This window comes from Larus michahellis, chromosome 1, assembly GCF_964199755.1.
Source record: "Larus michahellis chromosome 1, bLarMic1.1, whole genome shotgun sequence".
NCBI lineage: Eukaryota > Metazoa > Chordata > Aves > Charadriiformes > Laridae > Larus > Larus michahellis.
Window position 1 is genome coordinate 200475954 of NC_133896.1, and position 20702 is coordinate 200496655.

Below are 20702 nucleotides of genomic sequence, written 5' to 3' on the forward strand. Positions count from 1 at the left end.
GCCCTGGGGAACTGGGGATGATGATACTGCCTCTCGGTACGCTGCCTGGAGACCAGTGTCTGAGGAGCAGGTTTGTGGCCTGCAGAAACAGCTCTCACCAATGGGAGAAACCTCAGCTTGCAGGGCACAAGTCGGACAAGTTTCCTGGCTAGCAGAGAGAGCAACATGCCTTTTATCCTCGTCAGCCAAAACACTGCAAACAAGGAGTGCCGTGACTTCTGGTTCCTAGAGTATGCAAAATGCCTCTCTGTTATATTAAACTATGGTTTAAAACAGTGGTTTTAAAACAATTTTTTACTTACCCTATGTTGTACATGACATTTTAATTTTCCTGGTATCTAAATATTTTAAATAATGTGTGAGTCACAGATATACTATATACTGAACTCTATTTCAAATCAGATGATGGCCTGACCATAACAGCTGTTTTAAAACATATTTTGGAACATTTACACACTTGCTGCAAAGTATGGTTGCATCTTAACAAGTGTACAAATGTGTCAGTTCTCTCAAGCTTCTTTTCCATTTTTCTGAACACATCTGATTGGGACCAACTTTCCTTTTCTGCATTTTTTTACAACAGTACAAAGTGAGTGTCACTGAATCAGTGTGTGATTACTCCAGTCCTGTAGCCCAATAACACCATTGCTGGTAGGAGGCCACAGGCTTTGTACTGACTTTGCAAGGCCTCAGGACTGAGACTTGTTTTGTGGGAGCTTTTCTTGACCTGCCTGAGTATTTCTTTTTGCTTTCTTTAGCTGTAACAGCAATACCTCTAATGAGCAGGTGGCTATGTCTAGCTGTTTTACTTTTGCTTAACTTAGTAGGGTACAACTGTAGCTTTTGTATGGATAGCAACAAGAAGTTATACTGTATAGAAGGAGATACTTATAACTAACATAATCATAGAATCATAGAATTGTCCATGTTGGAAGGGACCTTTAAGATCACCAAGTCCAACCATCAAACTAACCCTGCCAAAATCACCACTAAATGATATCCCTCAGCACCACATCTACCCATCTGTTAAATACCTCCAGGGAAGGTGATTCCACCACCCTGGGCAGCCTGTTCATGTAGAGGAATACAGGTACAACAGCAGAGTCCCCTGAAAGTGGGGACACAGGACACTGTAGAGGAGGCACAGGATGACAAAAAATGGGGCACAGCCTTGGCACTGGAGAACTCAGGGCTACAAAGAGCTCTCCAGTAGTCAGCTAAAGTAGTGCAGACCTGGGAACTGGGCAAAGCTGGTTGAGGCATAACAAAAAGAACAAAGAACAAGTATGTAACATACATAAATAGCATCACATATAGTAAAATTGGATGTAACGTGGAGTGTAGACAAACTAAGAAAGAGCAAGGTGTAAAGGCATGTTAAAAAACATATAAAAAGAGTCTCATAATAATTCTTTGCTTTTGTCAGCACAGAACTTGTTGGGAAGACACCAATGACCAGCTGCAGCCCTGACACCCACTGCCTGAGGAAGGCTGGCACCATCAACCCTGGCTCTCAGAGGGGCAGTGGAAGGGTAAGCACAACACCAAAAAAAGGGCAGATGGAAAAAGTGTGTCTACAAAAAAAAATGAACCGCATTATTATTTCTGGTTTTTTTGGGTAGTAGCATTCTTTAATTTCTTCTTTTTTCTTTCTTTTTCTGTAATAGTTAGCTCTCACCTAATAGTTCTTTGATTAGACTGTGAAGTTTTCTACTATACTAATAATAAATTCTGAGTAAAGTGTGTTAGTGTGTTTCTTTTTTTCTTTTTTTTTTTTTTTCAGAACCAAACTCTGTGCATAACATTAGTAATTGGAGCAAAGGATGCATCTTTTGGAAATTTGGGCTTAACAATCTCTCCAAGGTCCCAGATGGTATCTGGCACAGTCAGAAATAGAATAAAGATATCCTGTCTCCCAGCCTGGCACATTAACCACAGGACCATTCTTCCTGCCTTTGCTTTATTTATTACATTGAAATAATTATTATGCATAGTGAGCTCTTTGAAAGTACATTGCTATAAATACTAGAAAAGTGAGCACATTGTAATTTGAAAAATACCGACTCCTGTTTTTTGGTACATCATTCAAACCATGGAGCCATTATGACAGACCTCAGGGAATGATACTGCTGTGACTCATGGTCCAATAATACACAATTTAGCACACATCAGTGCTATGATAAAAACAGGCGTTCCATAACAAAATGACAAAGGTGAGTCCTCCACAGCTGAACCATCTGCTTCTTCTCTCAAAACTCAGGGCTAACCTGCTACTTGTCAGCTGGTTAGTAATGAATGTGAGCCTTCAGAAGCTCAACCAACTCACCTTCACCTCCGGACTGCACACTTAGCTTTCCTGCTGGCCCTACTCCAAAGCCTGCTGAGCAGGACTCGGGTTCTTCCTCAGTTACTGAGATTATCCTGCATACTCCATTTCCTTAGACATTTCTGCCGACCACTTTTTCCCCTCGACTTCACATTATACTGTAATGTACAATTATATCAATTTGTGACTGGAGACAGATATTGCAGGCAGGTCCTCTGATGCTCGCAGTCTACACAGGGGCAAAGATGTTTTTTTCTTTCTTCCATGCCATTAAGCGTCACTCAAATGCCTGGTCGCTAATGCTCAGGGATCTGCCTTCCACAGGGATACATCTCAGGCTTGTTGAGGTAAGTGTGGTTTGGGTAATTAAATCTCTTTGAGGAGCTCGACTAGTCAAATTTACGTGATGGAGCAGCCCTGCCTAGATGTGAGCCAGATGGTGTGTTAGCTGGAGCACTCCTGGAGAACATTGAGGGCACAGAGGTGAAAGCAAAGGCAGTGCATGAGAAGGAACGAGTGCATTTAGCTGCTACTTGTGCTTCCAGGCTGACGGCTTACAGTCAACAATACTTTTAGCGTACTGTAAACACGGTTCACCTGAGGGTTAATTTCTGAACAAAAGTAAACATGAAGCCAGGAGCTGCCATTCTTTCTTGGTCCCATTTTGGAGCACTTTCCTTGACTTTGATCTGACAGCTTGAACCCAAAGCAAACTTCACTTTAATTTGTCTACTAGCTAACAACATAAGTGAATTGATTTTGTGTTCTCCAGGCAATTCCTACTGGTATAAAAACATTGGCCACAACAGGAAATTGTGGAGAGGCGAAAGAGTAAGCTGATGGAGAAAATCATGTTCATGATGGCTCCGTGTCATGGGCTGAAAATGGTAAAGGCATGCAGGAACGCCAGAATTTTACATTGCCTCTATGGGATGATTTTGTTGACAAAAGCCCTTGGGCCAGCCTTCTCCCAGAGTGACAAAATTCCTGAGAGTAAAAGCTTCTCACAGGCCAAGAAATATGCGTCTGCAGCAGTGCTGTCCCAAAGCGAACGTCTCCAGGTGGACTATGAGGCACTCAGCGAAGTTAGTGTAAAATGCCACAGTTCTATACTATTCTATATTTCCGAAGCCCAAAATGATTTGTCAACAAAGTTTCTATTTGCAACTTTTTGTGACGTTGTAGCTGGAAAGTATCAGCGTCCATACTACATGTGAGGACACTGAAGTACAGCCAGCTTCAGTGGTTTAGCACCATTTAGAATCTTTGAAATAACACCCAACTTCCACATCTTGTATGCCAGACAACTCTGTATGGCAGAGTGCTTTACATACAGATTTAGGGCCATTTTTCACAGACCTTGAAGGTACTGGGAACCATTTCTTCTGCAGTAGGTCTTTCCGAAACTCAATGCATCCTCATCCTGGGGGAGCTTCTGCCTCATTTAAACCATCCTACCTTGAGGTTCACCTAGTAGAGAAGGCAACCACTTTAAGATATGGCAACCACTGCTAGCTATGCCTGATTGAGACCAGCATCTGTAAAGATCAAGAGGGTTCTTTTTATTTTTTTGCCCTTCAATTTAATTCCTGCTTTGCCCATCCTTGGCAGGTAAATTCTCATGGTTACAAGTGTTTTGCACAGAAAGGTGATGTGCTGCAAGAGTTAAGTGGCATATTGATTAATCTTTCCTCTATTTCTTTTTTTATCCTTGATTTACCAGATATTTCAAGTTGAGAAGGAACGAGACCTTTTGTGAGGAGGCTGGCAGCAGGCCACAGTCATAGAATGGTTTAGGTTGGAAGGGACCCTAAAGATCAACTAGTTCCCACACCCCTGCCATGGGCAGGGACACCTCCCACTAGACCAGGCTGCTCAAAGCCCCATCCAGCCTGGCCTTGAACACTTCCAGGGATGGGGCATCCACAGCTTCTCTGGGCAACCTGTTCCAGTGCCTCACCACCCTCACAGTAAAGAATTTCTTCCCAGCGGGGGCTTCGTTGGGATGCTTTATGTGCCCAAAATGTCAGTGACATACTAGTTCCATACAGACACCTCAAAAAAACACCCCAGGCCCTCAGTTCATCGTATCCCATGTAATGACTCATGCTGGGTAGATGGGGTTGCAAGGGGCTGTTGCCAGAGGAGCAGCGCTCTGCTCTGGTACAGATGGCTGCAGTGGGGTACCAGAGCAGGTCCAAGGGGACAACAACGTCCCTTCTGCCCCGGGAAGCCCTTCTTTCCCTCAGCGGCGGTGAGGAGGCGGTCAGGACCCGGCTCTGTCCCCCGTCTCGTCCCCGTTGGCGGTAGCGGAGGAGGCCGGTAGGCTCCCGGGGCGGTCGGGCCGCACCGGCCCCTCAGGCCCCAGTCCCCCGGGGCGTGGGCTCGGCGGGGCCGACGGCGGCGAGCGGCGGGGCCGTCCCTCCGCCGCGCCGGGCGGGGAAGGGGAGGCAGCCGTCGCTCCCGCAGGGAGTTGCCTTTGGTCCCGGCCCTGAGGGAAGGGTGGCCGCGGACGCAGCGCCCGCCGGGGCGCCGAGCCCCCTCCTCGGGAGGGCACCGGCGAGGGCTTAGCGCCTCGCCCGCCCCCGCAGCCCAGGCCGCGGCGGTGCCAGCGGCCGCCGCCGCAGCGCGGCGTCTGCGTGAGGGGGGGGCCATGGCCAGCCCGCCGCCGCCGCCGCCGCCCTAGCCGGCCGCGGGCTCTGCCGGCCGCAGCATGCCGAACAGGGCCGGCCTGGACACGGCGCTGAGGATGTCCCTGCAGCGGAAATCCTCCAAGATCCACTCCTCGGCCGGTGAGGAAAGGGCGAGGCGAGGCGAGGCCAGGCCAGGCGGGAGGGAGCGGCGGGGGGAGGAGGCGCCGCGGCGGAGGAAGGAGGGCGAAGGGAAAGGAGACGGCGCCTCCACGGCCCGGCCGCCCGGCCCCGCCGCGCCCCCCGCGCCCCCTCCGCCGCCTCCGCCGCCACCGCCTCCCTCCCCGGTGTGTTTGGCAGCGAGAAGCCGGCAGTGCCGCCCTCGCCCTCGGGGTCTCTGAGGGGGAAGGAGGTGGCGCGGGCCCCAGCGCTAGCCGGGCCGCGGTGGGGCTGGGCAGCGCCGCCCGCCCGGCCCCCGTGCCCCGTGGACAGCGGGCAGCCGGCTCCCGCCTCCACACCCCGGCGCCGGCCCCGCACCCCGCGCCCCAGCCGCCCCTGTCAGTGCTGCCCGCTGGGCCCTTGCAGCTCACGGGGCACCCACCCCACAGGGCCGGGTGGGATACCCCCCCAGCCCCCGCACACCCCGGGGCACCCCGCCGACAGGCCCCTGGTGGACAACCTTCAACTGCCTTCTTCTTGCTGAGGGGGCAAGGGGTTGTCCCCCTTCTTTCTCTTGGCTCTGGTAGTTTTTGACCGGAAAATCCCTTGGTGCTCATCTGGTCATAGGGTAATACTGCCGGCGGAGGGGAGGCAGGGGTGCCCTGCACCCCAGCAGGCTGATCAGAGGACTCTGTCCTGTGGTCAGGCATGGAGAGAGCACCAGCACTGCAGTGAGCTTGCAGAGGGGTAAATGATAAGCTTTCTCAAGAGGTTAATTTAAGAAAATGCTTTCCAACTCGTTCATAAGAAAACAGGCAAAAATGGAGTACTTTGAAGGTGTAATTCTGATCCTGAAGGACTTCTGCTGATTTCTGTAGGACCGAGGTGCATTCAGAATTCACTTTTGACTGTTTTATTTGGGGATAGCTGAATCCTCAGTGACATTGTCTGTGACTTACAGATGGGTCCAGTAAAAGGCTGAGACACCCATTCTTGTGCAAAATATTTAGGCTCCTAATACAATTTCTGCGGTGGGTAAGGGTGCAGTATAATGCTCCTTCAGCACTTTTTATGTGAGTAAGGAATGTGCTTTTAAAGCACATTTCCTGATTAGTTATACTTCGGGTTAAATCTCAGAGCACCTTGGAGAGCATTTGCTGGATTGCTTTTGGATGATGCTGAACTAGGAGATGTCTTCCAGCTACTCATGGCTGTTCAGCCCATGGAACCAGACTAGACCGAGCTTGAAGGAGAAGCCACCTTCCCTTTGGCTCCTCTGAACAACATGATCACTCTACTAATATTGCCCTTTTTGGCCTCACTGCTTGCTAATAAGGACAGAACCTCAGCTGCATGGCTGCTGAAGTAAGCAGGATGCTAAGCAGAGAGGTGTGTAATGCTAGCTCATAGGAAATGGTAAGGTTTCAGACTAGGATTTAGCACATTACCAGCTTTACTTATCTTCAGCGTAAGCCATTCAGATGAAAGAGTTGCAGTTAAGCAGATTCCACTCTCTAGTGCTTGGGGTTGTGTCCGATCTGAAATCCCGTGGCAGGGAGGCTCCCTTCCCAGAGCTGTAGTTTGGCAGATCTGTTTGCAACCTAATGCTTGGAATACAAACATAGGTGCCCTTACCCATAACCACCCCTTCAAAAGAGATCCAGATGCTGAATACTTGGCACTTGGAGAGTGTTTAGTTTGAACATGGAATACATCAGGATTTTATGCATCAGCTTTTTATAAATCATACTTGTGGATCTAGGTGGTTAAGTTACACCTCAGTGTGCTCTGGGTGCCAGCGGCACCCAGATCTTCCAGCTGGGATTTACCTATACACAGCGTTAGACTTTTACATGATGATACTTTGAAGAAGGGTGGGGCTTTCTGGTTGGCGTTACTGTCACTGCTTCTCAGTTGTTGAACAATATATTTCCTATTTAAAATATTTTGCTATTAGGATAACAGAGTGATATCTAGTATGGGTATATATAATGCCTATAAAATTTACATAATACAGGTTTGTGTACCTTATTACATACGCTTATTAAAGAATATGATTGTAGTTGGCTTAGGACACCAGAGCCAACTCTGGTGGCTTAGGACAACCACAGCCAACCTCTCTGCCACCCAGAAAGAAGGTCTTGCCTTCCCCCTTCCTGCATATTCCTATTGTCTGGCTTGCATCAACGTTAGCCATCAGATGGTTACATGGTCACTGGGATCACTGCTGGTGTGGCTCACTAGCAGCCTGTATGATCTCAACTGGCAGCAGGGAACGGATGCAGAAAGGCAGGAGTGCTCTGTTTTTCACTGCATGCTATGGCTTGGTGTGCAGACCTGCTGTCTGTGTGGACTGAACAGGTTCTTACGAGGGGCTCTGGGCTGGGTGAACCCAACTGTAAAATCATATGTTTGGAGACAGAGCCACTGTCCGCTGAAAAGCAGTTCAAATGTGGTTGTGTGGTGGCATTGCGAAATCTGGACTTTTCTGAACTGCATGGCATGGAGGGGGGAACAGTCACCCTTTTGTCATCCTTAGTTAGGGTCAGGTAACCCTGTCTTCATCCACTACAGTTTCCTTGGCAAATATGTATCAGAATATTTTACCTTTTTTCCTTTTTAGAAGATAAGATGTTTCCTGCTTTGAATACCTGTAGTTTATTTGCTAGTCCTCTTAACTTTTGAGGGAGTTATGGTAATCTTAAAGTACTAGCTTTTAGTTTGGGTCACGAGGATTTCTTTTGATACTGTGTAAAGTATTTCTGTAGCTTATAGACGTTTTTCTTCAGTCAAGAAGAACAGTACCTCTGGTGGTCTAATGATGTCTTTTCACATCAGATCCAATTGTGATTTTCTACTCTCTTGCATTTTTTAGTGTGGCTTCCACATGTGCTAGTACGGTATAAGATGTAATTGGTATATTTGGTAGAATTTTAAACCCGCTTAGCACCGGTACAAAGGACTTCACAGAGCAGCAGATGATGTGAAAAGGAGAATTTAGAGATGACGAGTCACCTGCTGCCACTCAAATGATCAGTCCTCTTCTTTTTTATGCATTTGCTCATTAATCGATTTTTTTTTCTGCTTTGTACAACTAAATCTTTTTATTGCTGTAATGTTGTACCAGCTGAACTAAATTGATTAGATTTAAATTATTCTCAAAGAAGTCTCCAGCTCTTTACTGTTGGAACCACAGACATCAAAGACTAACCTGTTCTTCTCCTTCCTGTCTCCTTAAAGTCACTAAAAATAAGCAACTGTCAATAAGACATTGGATGATTACACAACAGCATTTTTATTTTTAGGGCAAAAAATTTCAAATTCCAAGGTACAAATGGTCTTGATGTCATTTACTGTGGTCTTTTTCAACTGCTCATCAAGAAGAAATATTTTTAGTCTAAAGGTAGTGACAGAATCTTCTCCCAGGACATGAGGAGCAGGAATATAAACATCATTTCATGGTATGAAACTATACTCCTCTTATATCTTTTCCACCTACATTTCCTGAAATATTTGCTTTTATTTTTTGCTGTGTGTTTGGTCTTAAGAACAGTGACTGTCTCCTATATTCCTACTCCCTTCTGATTGCAAAGGATCCATCTCTTTCTTTTGTCATCGGAACATCTATGTGAGAACCTCTTTGGGCTAGATCCTATTTTTGTACTGTGGTAGTACATTACCATGACTGCAACTGTTGGGAAGTGTCATGTGGAACAGTTATAATTGCACATAGGCACTTGTTTTCTGCTCAAAGCTTTCACCTGTAGTCATTTGCAGGTTAGACATAATTCCTATAGATATATGTAAAATGCACAGTAGCTATAGGTGAAATACTTAGTCAGCTTTTCAGTATTTACATATCACTGTTGCTGCTTCAAAGGAGGCGTGTTTTGGTATTGTGAAGGTCAGGTTCAGAGAGTGTGAGAAGCACACTGAAGGCCAAAGCTTTCACCGTGAAGCTCACTCAAATCACCTGTACTCACAGGATATCTACATCATCTTTTGCAGGCAGATCAGCAGTTGTCCTGCATGCATTTTTGAGCAAACAAACCCGATAAAATGAGTAAGCACAGTGCTGAGCTATCAGATTCCTAAAATATGAACATTTAAATGTTTAACTAAGAGCAAAAGCCCTATTCTGCTGTGAGAAATGTACCTGGCAGGTGTAGTGACAGTGAGCACTAAGCAGAGGGGTGTACTTCCTCAGCAAATGCATTTAATGCCTATTAACATTATAAAGAAACGTCTAGTAAGACAATTGCAACTGTAGTGTTGGCACATAGAATTCTACCCTATGATGAGAAATTTTTCCAAGTGAAGGCTAAAGTACATGTGTGTTTATGCACACACTCAAATTGTGTGGTGGTAATTACGTGTGAGTGTTAGGGAGCTCCTGTTTCTTTTCATCCATGTTTAACTGGCACATAGCATGGTATAATGTGCAGCTTGTTCAATCACATCAAAGGCCTGATCCTATTTCCATAAACACCAGTGACAATTATGCCTTTTCAGCAAGACCTCATCACAATAAACCCCATGTTTTACGTTACTATGTTTTTATAGTAGCACAAAGCGGAGTCTTCTCAAGCAGCGTGAGATCTCGCTCAGCTGTAAAATGAGGTGGTGACAGTGACGGGGCTAACTGGAGGCCAACCTGAACTACTTCTGTCTTGGGTAACTGACTTAAAGCTTGTCTGGCTTCAACTCTTGTGAGACTTAGTTTGCATTAGGATAGGAGGGAATTTAAAATACATCTGCTTACGACACTGAATTAGAAAAAGGTTCTGTATACACAGTTACTGTGGAATAACTTCTTAAATAAACAAGGTCGTAAGTAGTGTGGCAGAAGACACACTTTTTTTGCCTTACTGTGACGGGGGAGGTGAGATTGTGAATAAGTCCGTTAAAGATCAAACCACTCAGATGATCGGGAACACAGTTATTGAGGAGTTAGTTGAAGAGATTTAAGTAACCTTCAGTTTTTAAGATTAAATTAAATGAAATGTATTTAATAGAAAAAAAAATTTCCACCACACTGGCATAGCCAGTATACGAACTCTCTTATGTTATTCGACTATATTCATAACTCCATTGAAAACAGACTCATGTACTGTCTGTTTATAGAAACTATTTTATTCCTTCTCTGCTCCACTTTCTCTCTGACTTTTGTTTCAGATTTTAGTTCCCTAGCAGTATCTGCTTTTAATGTTCTTCCCTGTGCTGGGTGAGTCAGTATCATTCTTATTTTCTGGGTAGGTGTAAAAGTACTGCCCTGCTAGTGTGATTTGGCAGTAATTATGTTGTAATTCCATGCAGGATTAAAACATCTCTCAGTAAAATGATTGCAAGGAAACCTGCTTGTCTGTTAAGGGTCCTAGAATATCTCCAAGACAATGAAACTGCACTTACTGGGTACGGAGACAATAGTCGTTCAGTATTGCATTTTCATTGCCACGAGGTTTGAGTACAGCCTTGAACTCTGACATCTCCATAGGGAGTTTTTACATGGAAATCTATGGCTTCAGAAATGATGCTGATTTAAAGCATTCCTTTTTTTTTTTTTTTTTTGATAATTACCTCTTCCCTCTCCAAGAAGTTCCAAGCTGACAGCTCCCATTGACTCTAGACGGTGCTTGGATGATCATCTGAAAACTGATGGCAGCATCTCAATCTGATCACTCTCCAATTAGTTACCAATTCACCTGGCATTTTTATTGTAGTAAAGACTTGCTGAGGGGCCTATAAACAAGCAGGTCATCTATTTCTGCTCTTCTGGAAGGCTGTCAAGTGATACTCCGTAGACCTGCAACATGGTGGTACTCTTAGCTGTTTCATTTCCCTTTGACCGTTCTTCTCTGAGCTGTCAGGTATATTCTCTAAATAATCTTTGAATCCGAGAGGACTGATTTGTTACTTGTGAAGTAATATTCTAAGCACCTATGTAAGCTTTATTACTACAATAGATTACTGTTTCATATTGGTTTTCCTGCACCATGTTGCACTGTGGCACATTTTAATTAGTTTGTAGTAGTACAAATATCAGAATATCTGTTATAGGCAGTATCTGTAGAGCCTGATTGCCGACAGGTTCTTTGAAGGGATAGTTAATCACAAAATCTCTCTTGTATGGATAGCTGGTAGAGCAGAACAATATATTAGACTTTGAAAAGGCAGTTGAACATCTCTCCAGCAACGCTTTCTGCTTTTGGGACAGCCATTAATTAAGTTTGTCTTGGCTTTTTCATCAACATAAATGTTTCCTTTCAGTCTCCCATCTTTTCTAGCTGAGTCTTTTGGAGCAGTTGCAGGTATATGCATGGCATCTGAGACCTTTAGATAACCGAATCTCAGCTGGTACACTCAAAGCATAACTTGTGAAAGACTGTTAACATAGTGGAAGATGGAGGGAAAAAAAATAAATCATATAAAGGGGTTTTCATTTTTTTTTTAAAATGCAAAATAAAAAAATGAAGTATCAGTATTGAAAACTTCTTACTCAAATAGTTATTCCAGTACTTGTTTGGAAAGATTTCAGATTTTTTTTTAGCATTATTGCCGCCTTTTCATAAGGAATACTGTTTAGTAGAAAACTTCCTGGGCAGTTTCTTTCCAGCCTAAGCAGTGGGTAGGTGGAAGTGGGTGCCTGTTTGGAAGCTCCTGGCTCTCAGACCACTGGTCGAGACCATGATAATAGTTCTTGATTCTGGACATTTTTAATTTGAATACTGGAACCTACAATGTAGCAAGCACACCTGAAACAGGAGGTGCTAAGTTTTGTATTTCAAGCCAAGGTATGATAAGGCAACGCTGACATGATACAGATTTTAATGAGTGACCCAATCAAATCACCTATTTGCACTCAGAAAAGTGACATAATCCATATAGATATAATGTACATATATATGTCATTCAGCAGACATTTTTCAGACAGCTAGAGGTGTTTCTTAACAATGCAGTTGTTCTTGCAGTAAGCACTAAAACCAATTTAAATCAGAAAGAACATAAAGTGCCAGTAAATTAGTCTCAATACCTTCATGTTGTGATGAAGATTCACAAGACATAGTGTAGATTTTTTAATACATTTCCACTGCTTTCCAGCCTCACATAGTATATATTTGTTGGTTTTAGTTCTAATTAACAACTTGGAAATTGTTGCATTGGGGCATCAGCGCAAAGTGCAAATAAATGAGAACTTGTCTTCCACATACTAAAATGGAAGAACCATGATTGGGTCAGACTTGTAATTCATAATAGATCCAACGAAGTATGTCAGTTTGTTTAAGCCAAGGGTTTGGTCTGGTGAACCTACCTTTTTTTTAGGTGTTGCAAATCAGGATTAACACAACCGAAATTAGTGTATAGATTCTATGAGGGAGAGAAGGCAGCTTTACATCTTGTTTAATACTGGCTGGAAGGTCTTGGTTTTTCATTCCTAATCTCTCAAATGCAGATGACCAAACCCATTTATTTGATTTAATTAAACGGGTAGGTAGTCATAAAGAGTGAAAGCAAAAGTGTTTATCTCCTTACAATAACACCACCCTGACTCACTTGCTACTTTGAATAGCAGGAGGGCTCAGGTGTTATCTCCTGCTGACCCAGCACTGTTCTGCCTATTCATAGGAAGCACGGTGACGGCAGGCTAACATTCTGTGCCGGTGAGATCTAGGAACGTTCAACTCAATGCTTATAAAAAGGATATATGAAACAAATACCCCAGGCTTTGAGTGCCTTTAAATACTCTAAGCAAATGTCACCTTAATAGATGCAGTTTATTTGTAAATGGGAGACAAAAGATGCTGAAAAAATATATGCAAAGTCAACAGCAGCCATCATTACTCTGAAACAGATGCAGAGTCTACATCTGCATTTGTCATATCGGTTACACAGATGGGAATCAGGACTTGGCGTGGAAGCTTTAAACTGAAAGCCAGCTGTCATTTACTCAAGATTTCTGCATCACTGGGAAGGCTCAATGTAGTTCGTGCTTCAGTGGTCCCATGGCTACTGAACTGAAATACATTGACCTCAATCCTGGTACCTTGTTTTGAAGAAAGGGACACAAAGACAGGGGAATTAAGGTATGCGGGCGCTCCGCAGAGTGGGGAGAGGACCGGTCCTGCTTTACAGATTAACAGTCAAATCTTGTTCCCAGAGTTTCACTAATACAGGTCTGTGCCTGGAAGCCATCCTTACACCATTTGTCTGCCTCATCCTAGGGGGGAAAAAGAGCTTTCACAAGAGCTTACTAGACAGACAGGAGGAGAGTGCTGTCCTTCTCCCTCCCTGCCCCCTGCCCCAAACATTGCAATTATTGGTAAATTTATTAACATGCAAATGTGCTAAGGAACCCTTTATTTTAGAGTTATTTTAGATATGTTCCATCTTAAGAAATTGGAGTTGGACATCATTTCAGGTCTTTATATATAGTGTAAAGCCCCTATAATAGAAGAATTAAAAATACGTTTTCTGGAGTGGGGACAATGTAATCTCATAACATACCATATAGATCCATATTACTGAAAGGACCACTATAGTTAATGTTTTGATTGTGATGAAGCTCTTCAGGACAGAATATGTAATTTCACAGTGGCCAATACTTCTATATTTATTTTGAACTTCACAGTATTTCGGTATTTTACTTACTAGCTACCAAACACAAGCTTCTGTCAGCCTAGCTATCATCTAAACAGTTAAGTTTCTGCACATATAGTCAAGAGAGAGAAAAATTATTTCAACTAGAGGATAGTGCTGGTGCAAGAACAGACTTTCACAGATATTTAGTCTGAAAGACAGAAGCATGTTTCTAAATATCAGACAACTGTTCAGAATAGCTTTCCAGAAGGAGTGGTAAGAAAGAAAACTAGCTTGATCTCATGACTGAATTTGATTGATATAGGTAAAGGACTACAAAATAATCACCTGGAATTTTTAAACAGGCTTTTGCTTCTAGGTCTGTGTTTTTAAACACCAAGTAGAACCAGGAACTTCACGGGTAGAAAATAGACTGTATACACTAATCTTTCCAGGGGCAGGTTGTAAAATAGTACCCACACTTAATAACTGATTTTGATTGAACAATAACAACCATCAAATGCAGTATATTCCAGTACTTTTTACCATGCTAGGATTGGGATGATCTGTGTGTGACGTCGGTTGTCATTTGTGTTTCAGATTAATTTCTTACTCAGAACTGACAAATAATTGTTTTGGAAAATAGCAAAAAGTGCATAAAGGTAGTAACATGAGAACTGTACAAGAATGGAAGAGCACGGTGGCAGAGGGGGAAGGAGGGAGCCAGTATCCCTAAATGTCCTGCCAACAGGAACAATATACATCAGTTTCTCTGCAAACCAAAAGGGGACAACATGAAGTTACTACAAGCAGCACGACCATGACTGTCCGAGGGAGTCTGAGCTGGTAAAAGGAAATGTGTATGTCCCTACAAACCATACACAAGTAGAGAACCTCTGCCGTTTGATTTTTTTAGTGTGACTGTGTGCAGAAAGAGATATAAACTGTGAGAGCGTCCTGCTACCTGCACTATATTTTCTGATATCCTGAATTCCAGTCAGTGTATTGTTTTTGCTCTGGAATACGGACAGCCTTTGGATACAGCTGGTGATTGATCCACAGGAGAGTTTTATACATTACCTACTCAGGAGGTAGGATGGCACGTGTCTCCCAACCTTCCTAATGCCAGGTTATCAAGAGCTTCCTACTGTGAGTTGCAATGTGTGCCGTCAACCTGAAATTGCCCAATAACACAGATGATGTTTTCCCCAAGTGCATGCCAGGGGGCCCTTCTATCACAGGTCTCTGTTAGCTGGAATTACGTACACAGCATCCTGCACACACAGCATCTCCCCAGTACCATTCCCTCTCTTGTGACTGAGTATCTCGTAGGAGATCTACAAAATTGCAGATCCTATAGTAGATCCAAGAAAGTCTCTTTAGTTGCAGGATCTCCATTGCAGGCAGCTGACAAGGAAGTCTATTTTTTCTCACAGTAGACACACCTGCTATTTAAATAGCTATCCATTTCCCTCACTGACTCCATGCCATCTCCCTTAAGTGTGCTTACCCACATTAGTTCCGGTAGGAATTCAAGTTAGACGCAAAGGACTGCGTCTGGCATGGCATGGGAGAAAGCAGTAAGGGTTCCAAGCCTGAAGTGCAGGGAAGACCTCAACAATCCTAAACTTTCACCATCAAGAAAGACTGTTCATGCAGGGCTGCAAAGAAGAAGAAGATTCTGCACTCCTCCACACTGGATGGTTTTGTTGAAGTCTTGGCCTGCTTGCCCATTACCTAAACCATTTTCTTTGAGGACTTTTTGCCAAAACCCCAAAGAGAGAAAAATGGGAATAAAGTAGCTGCAATAATAGGTCTGATATGATTTTGTTGAGACAGTGCAATTTTGTGTTAGTGCTAAACAGGATGGCATTTAAATAATTTAGTACTCCTTTCGGTACTTTTTGGTTCATTAGACAGGCAGGTTCCCAAGCTCTGTGCACTGGCCGTTCCTGCTATGGTGGCTGTTGCTTAAAAAGACACGAAACTTTTATTAGGCTATCAGTGCCATCTCCTATGTAGAGAGATCCCTGACGACAAGAGGCAAGAGTTAACCTTATACCTTCTTCCTACCGGAACATTTTTTTTTTTTCATTTGAAGTCCCTTTTAGGACACCCATCACTTTACACACAGACATCTTGCTCAATTTCTGCCTCATTCTGTTGCAGGCTACAAATCAAATCAGGACATCAGTTTTGCCCACCAATTAGATGATATAGGATTTATATTTTTGTGGCCCAGTTCATGTCTAGACAGGGCAGCTGGTACTATGGCAATGTACAATATCATTAATTTGTGACTCAGCAACTGTAAACAACCATATTTTTTTATTTTCATCAGAATGAGTACATGAACTAGCATTCACTAATAAAATACTAGAACTCTAAGCAGAAGCCACAAAATTTACTGAGGTGGAGAAGGACAACAGTGATGTGGTGGCTTCTGTCTTCACAGGGAGCCAAAGCTGTTTCACTTCAGTTCCAAGTATTTTGTCATTGGTGTCTCCCGAGCAAGGGAATAATTTTAGTTATCTATCTACTTCATAGGGTCAATATGAAGATTACAGGCAGCTACACAGTATTTGTATGGTGCTGGGAAATAGAAGATGGTATACAAAAAGGTTTCTTCAGTCAGATGAGTTTGCAGCCATTAGGGTTACTTTTTTTTCATCGTTGCCATCTGGCTTTGGTGGTGTCAGCCCTCATGAAACCAAGTCCTTGTGCATATTCTGGAAAAGACAAACAGAGCATGACCTTTTATTTAATCCTCTATTTCTTGTAAAGGTTTATTTTTATAAGGGCACTTTATATTTGTAGTTTTTTTGGCATTATTTCTTATTGTTTAAATACCTTATTAACAATGATTCTACTCCTGCATAAACAATTCTAATAAGAAAAGTGATACATCGGTTTTTATAGACTAAAATTTGAGAAGAGTGATTAACAACATGAAGAAGGGGGAAGGGAAGCCCTACATTAATAAGATTGGCAGTGCTTCAACTAGAAGACTATGCTATGACTGAGGCTACAGCCAAAAATAGAAATAGATTAACAGAAGAAAAGCAAGTAGCTAAAACTAAGGTCAAAGCAGAAATAGATGCTTTAGAATTGTCTTACACACCAAAACACAGGAAGAGATACTCAAGGAGCTTTCTTATTATTTACATCTGTAAAAAGTAAAATCAGTTTACACTAAGAGGAACTGTGAAAGCAGCCTCAAATAATAAGTAGTTAATTAAGAGGTCAAGAACTAAGCTGTAAAATACCATAAAAAAGTACAATAACCTTTTCTGGTTGCTTATACAGGTTTTAACATGTATACTATTACAAATAAATTAAAGAATAACCTGTAAACAACAGCTGCAATAATAACAACACTTAAAAAATCAAAGGAACAGTAAAAGTTAGTTGTCTGAAAACTCTCATTCAGGTGGGGCAATATCATGACTATTCAAGCTGAATATGTTGTGCTTTAACTACTTGCCAAAAAGTAGGCTTAACTAGATACAAGTTCAACCTGATGCAAATGATTACAGCTCTGTTTACACTAATGAGCCCCAGCCCCTTAATGAACACAGGTAAGAAGACTTTAAAAGAGAAGAAAGGAAGTGGGTGGTTATGTCTGTAGAGGTTTTGGTAGGATAAGCTGTAGCAGAGAGGAGGCTTGTCCTTTCTTTTAGCTTTGGATTTGTCAGGTAAGTTTATTTTAGAGTTTGAGGGGAGGGAAGGTTGCACTTCTTAAAAAAAAAAAAAAAAAAAAAAAAATGTTTTTAATGTATTCATTTCTAGTGCTCTGAGATAGATATTGACTGTCCTTATCTTTTCTTCACTTTCCTATGTGGAAAAGCTGAAAGCCTTTTTTCCTGATAGGAAGGTTTACTCAGAAAGGGTACAAAAAGGGTCTTGTAGTAAGCAAAGCCTATGTCTGCTTTTCCTGTAATGGTTTTGCTCTTTTATCTGTGATTAGATACTGTTTGGTGAAAGTATAGCTAAAACTTAAGCCTGGAGAACAGTTATAAATCTATATCAGAATAACTCTTTTCTGTGGGTAATTCTATGTTCCTGTTGTCATATGCACTTAAGCTGTGTGGCATGAGCACTATAATGGTGGTTCTCTACAGCTGCTTAGCGGGAGTTATGTTAAAGATGAAAGGTATGCTTAATGTGAGAGACTCCTTCAAATTTATTAGAATGTAAGGCTAATTAGGGGTGAGGAGCTGTTGTTTTAACATTGAGATTAATATTAAGACAGTAACTGAATGGAAGGGATTTCTCTCCATTGAGTAGCTCTACTATTCACAGCAAAGTAGAACAGCTGTGTGGAAATAATGTAGTAGTAATATTTCTGAAGACCTCTAAATGTGGTACAGCAAAGTAATGTTTTCCAGTGGGGAACTTCTGCTCATACAGGAACAAATATCTTCTGTAATAGTCTATGCAGGGAAGAGAAAGAAAGCTTTTAGGCTTTCAGAAAAAAATGCTGTATCAACTTTGTCCCTGGCAGTTATTTGAGAGAACTGGCTGCTTGCTTCTATCTCTTTTTTTTTAAAAAAAAACCAAACAAAACCAACCACCAGAAACAGGTGATACTTATACTGGGGGTAGGAATGACTATTTTGCTTTCAAAAGGTGCCTCCTTCTTCATGAAGGAATGAGACTAGAGCAACCTGTAGCTAATCCAGGGGTGGATACAGCTCAGCACTGTCTGAAACTCTGACCTGAGGAGTTTAGAACCACTTCTGGACTCTGCATCTTAAACCGTTCCCTGCACTAAACAGAAGGATAGAGAAGACTGACTGATGCCTAGCTGATAAGACTTTCTTGGGAATGAAACAGCAGTGCTCGCTGTACCTGGATGGATCTTCTGTCATTGGAAACCGAGTCAGCTAGGTGGTGATGTTCAGCTTTCTGCAGTGGGTGGTTGGTTTGGGCTTTTTTCCTCCCCTCCCTAGGGTTACTTTATTAGGAGGGAAAAACTCCTCCAGTACTAGCATATGAGTCATAAGCATGATTTCCTCTAAATCCACAGCAGCCTGTGCAATACTAGATAATTAAATATTGAAAAGGTCTGTGATTCTTGTCTATGCTCATCCTGGTAGCAGTTCCAATAAAACTGCCTATTGCAAACAGGTACTGGAATGTCTCAGAGTAACAGGTGGATACAGTACAAATGTATTTAATCCTCAGCAATGATGGAATAGGTCAAGCTAAATCCTGATCTGATAGAAAACAAACACTTAATGTTTTGGCAATGACAAGCCTTGCATGAGCCCTAGCACAAGATCTGTACGGTCATTGCCCCAGCTGGTCCAGTCAGCGTAACTCTGCCTAAATCAAATTTCCTGACACCAGCCTGCACCAGTTCCAGGGTCTGATCTAAAGGATTCCCAGAAAAATCTGTGGAAGTGCCATAAAATATCCTTTAGAGATCAAGCCACTGAGACTATCATCTCTTGAGGAAGGAAAAAAAAAATCGTAGGGGGAGGGAAAGAGAAAAGAATACTCCTAAAACTCATCTAGTCAGATGCTGCAGACAAGACAGCTGTTCCAGGAAGAACAGCTAGCATAAGAACAATTACTAGGCTGGGACTTCTCTAACACAAATACTTCATTGGGAGAAAAACTTCTCCAGCTATACTTACAGTGCAGGACTTCAACATAACAGTAACAGGTGGATAATAATACTTACTACTGCAGCGTTAAAATAACTGATAATTAGATTTTTCATATAATGTGCTTCAGAGGGAAAAGGAAGGGTCCACATGAGGTTCTAGCTCAATAAGCTTTCCCCTCATCCCTGATCTGATTTTCTGACTGAGGCTGTAGAGCAGAGATAAGACTGGCTGATACTGCAAAACCTGTAAGCCTCTTGTATCTGTCAGTAGCGCTCTTTCCTGCAGGGGACAGGCAGAGGCGTGTGATGGCAGCTTTTCTCTTGTCCTTGGTTAAACATAGAACTGCCTTTGAATTTAACGTTTTGGAAGTCTATCTTTTACATCCATTAAGCTAAAAATAAACTTGTCCTATGCTGAAGACTTTTATAAAGACTAAATTCATAAGTCTCTCCTAAGCTTTGTGAAGATGTATGTCTTTGTTAAGCTGCCTTTAACGTTATTAGCTGTGTTGCTGGTTTTGGTAGTCCTTGGTGATACAAATCACTTATGAGCATCGCAAGAGGTTCTGCACTGGATTCTTCATCTGGTGTTCAATTATAGGAACTACTCTTCTAGGTCCAAATGTAAGAAACCTGAAATGCAGACTCCCACCCCTCCACCCCCTCACTGTAACTCTTCTCTTGGGGTGGTGGTGGCTTCAGTCCAGCCTCCAAATGCTCTGGAAACTGCCAGGTGGTGGGAAGGATTGTTAGTTCTCATGTCAGCATAGATATTCTTGTTCTAAGGTACCTTAAAAGGAAGAAAATGTTTATTAGTGCCAGAAAACGAATCTGAGGATTGTGCTACCTCTCTGCATGCCCTGTCCATGTTGTGATGGTGATGTAGGATAGAAAAGTCACTTTGCAATGTATCTGTTACTCCTGGAGCTTTGAAACACTGAGGTTTACTCTTTCTTCCTGCTATTAATAGTCAATTCTGTGTTGTCCACTCTTTCTTGTTTCTCTTGCTGGAGCACAGTGATGGTCCACATGTGTTATAGTCATAGCTATGGGATTCAGTGCTGCACTCTACATGCATTTGGAGTGTTCAGCCCACCATGTTGGGATTGCTGAATGGTCTTTGGTCTGAAGGTGGATGGCTAAAGTATTCTGCCTGATTAACAAGATAGCATTGATCTTGTTCCTGCATTATGTCAAACTTCAACACAGTTAGTAGGTATTATATTAGAAAAATGAGTATGAGGTTAAATATTTTTTGACAATAGAACAGCCTGATTTTTATTAGTTATAACACTAGGCAGTTAAAGATGCTGTTTTCTGCAAGGCATTTGCCTGCTGCATAAGATAGCTGAAAGTATATTGCAATTAGTGAGAATGAATTAGTTGCCAGTTCTGCCTT

The 20702-nt window shown here is 42.6% G+C and overlaps 1 protein-coding gene across 5 annotated transcripts in view; it reads left to right on the plus strand.

The window, feature by feature from the left end:
- Positions 1-4529: 4529 nt before the first annotated feature.
- The window catches only part of ATP8A2 (ATPase phospholipid transporting 8A2), a 344031-nt gene continuing 327858 nt past the window's right edge, over positions 4530-20702 (plus strand). The window contains exon 1 of one of the 5 annotated variants that reach the window (XM_074568973.1): positions 4530-4648. Coding sequence is in view for 1 of the 5 variants with exons in the window: in XM_074568941.1 (XP_074425042.1) it covers positions 5040-5118 (79 nt within the window). In the remaining 4 variants the exon portion in view is untranslated. Of the gene's footprint in view, positions 4649-4819; positions 5119-17302; positions 17385-20702 lie in introns of those variants that run through there. The other 4 variants (XM_074568941.1, XM_074568962.1, XM_074568951.1 and 1 more) reach the window with 4 other exon arrangements.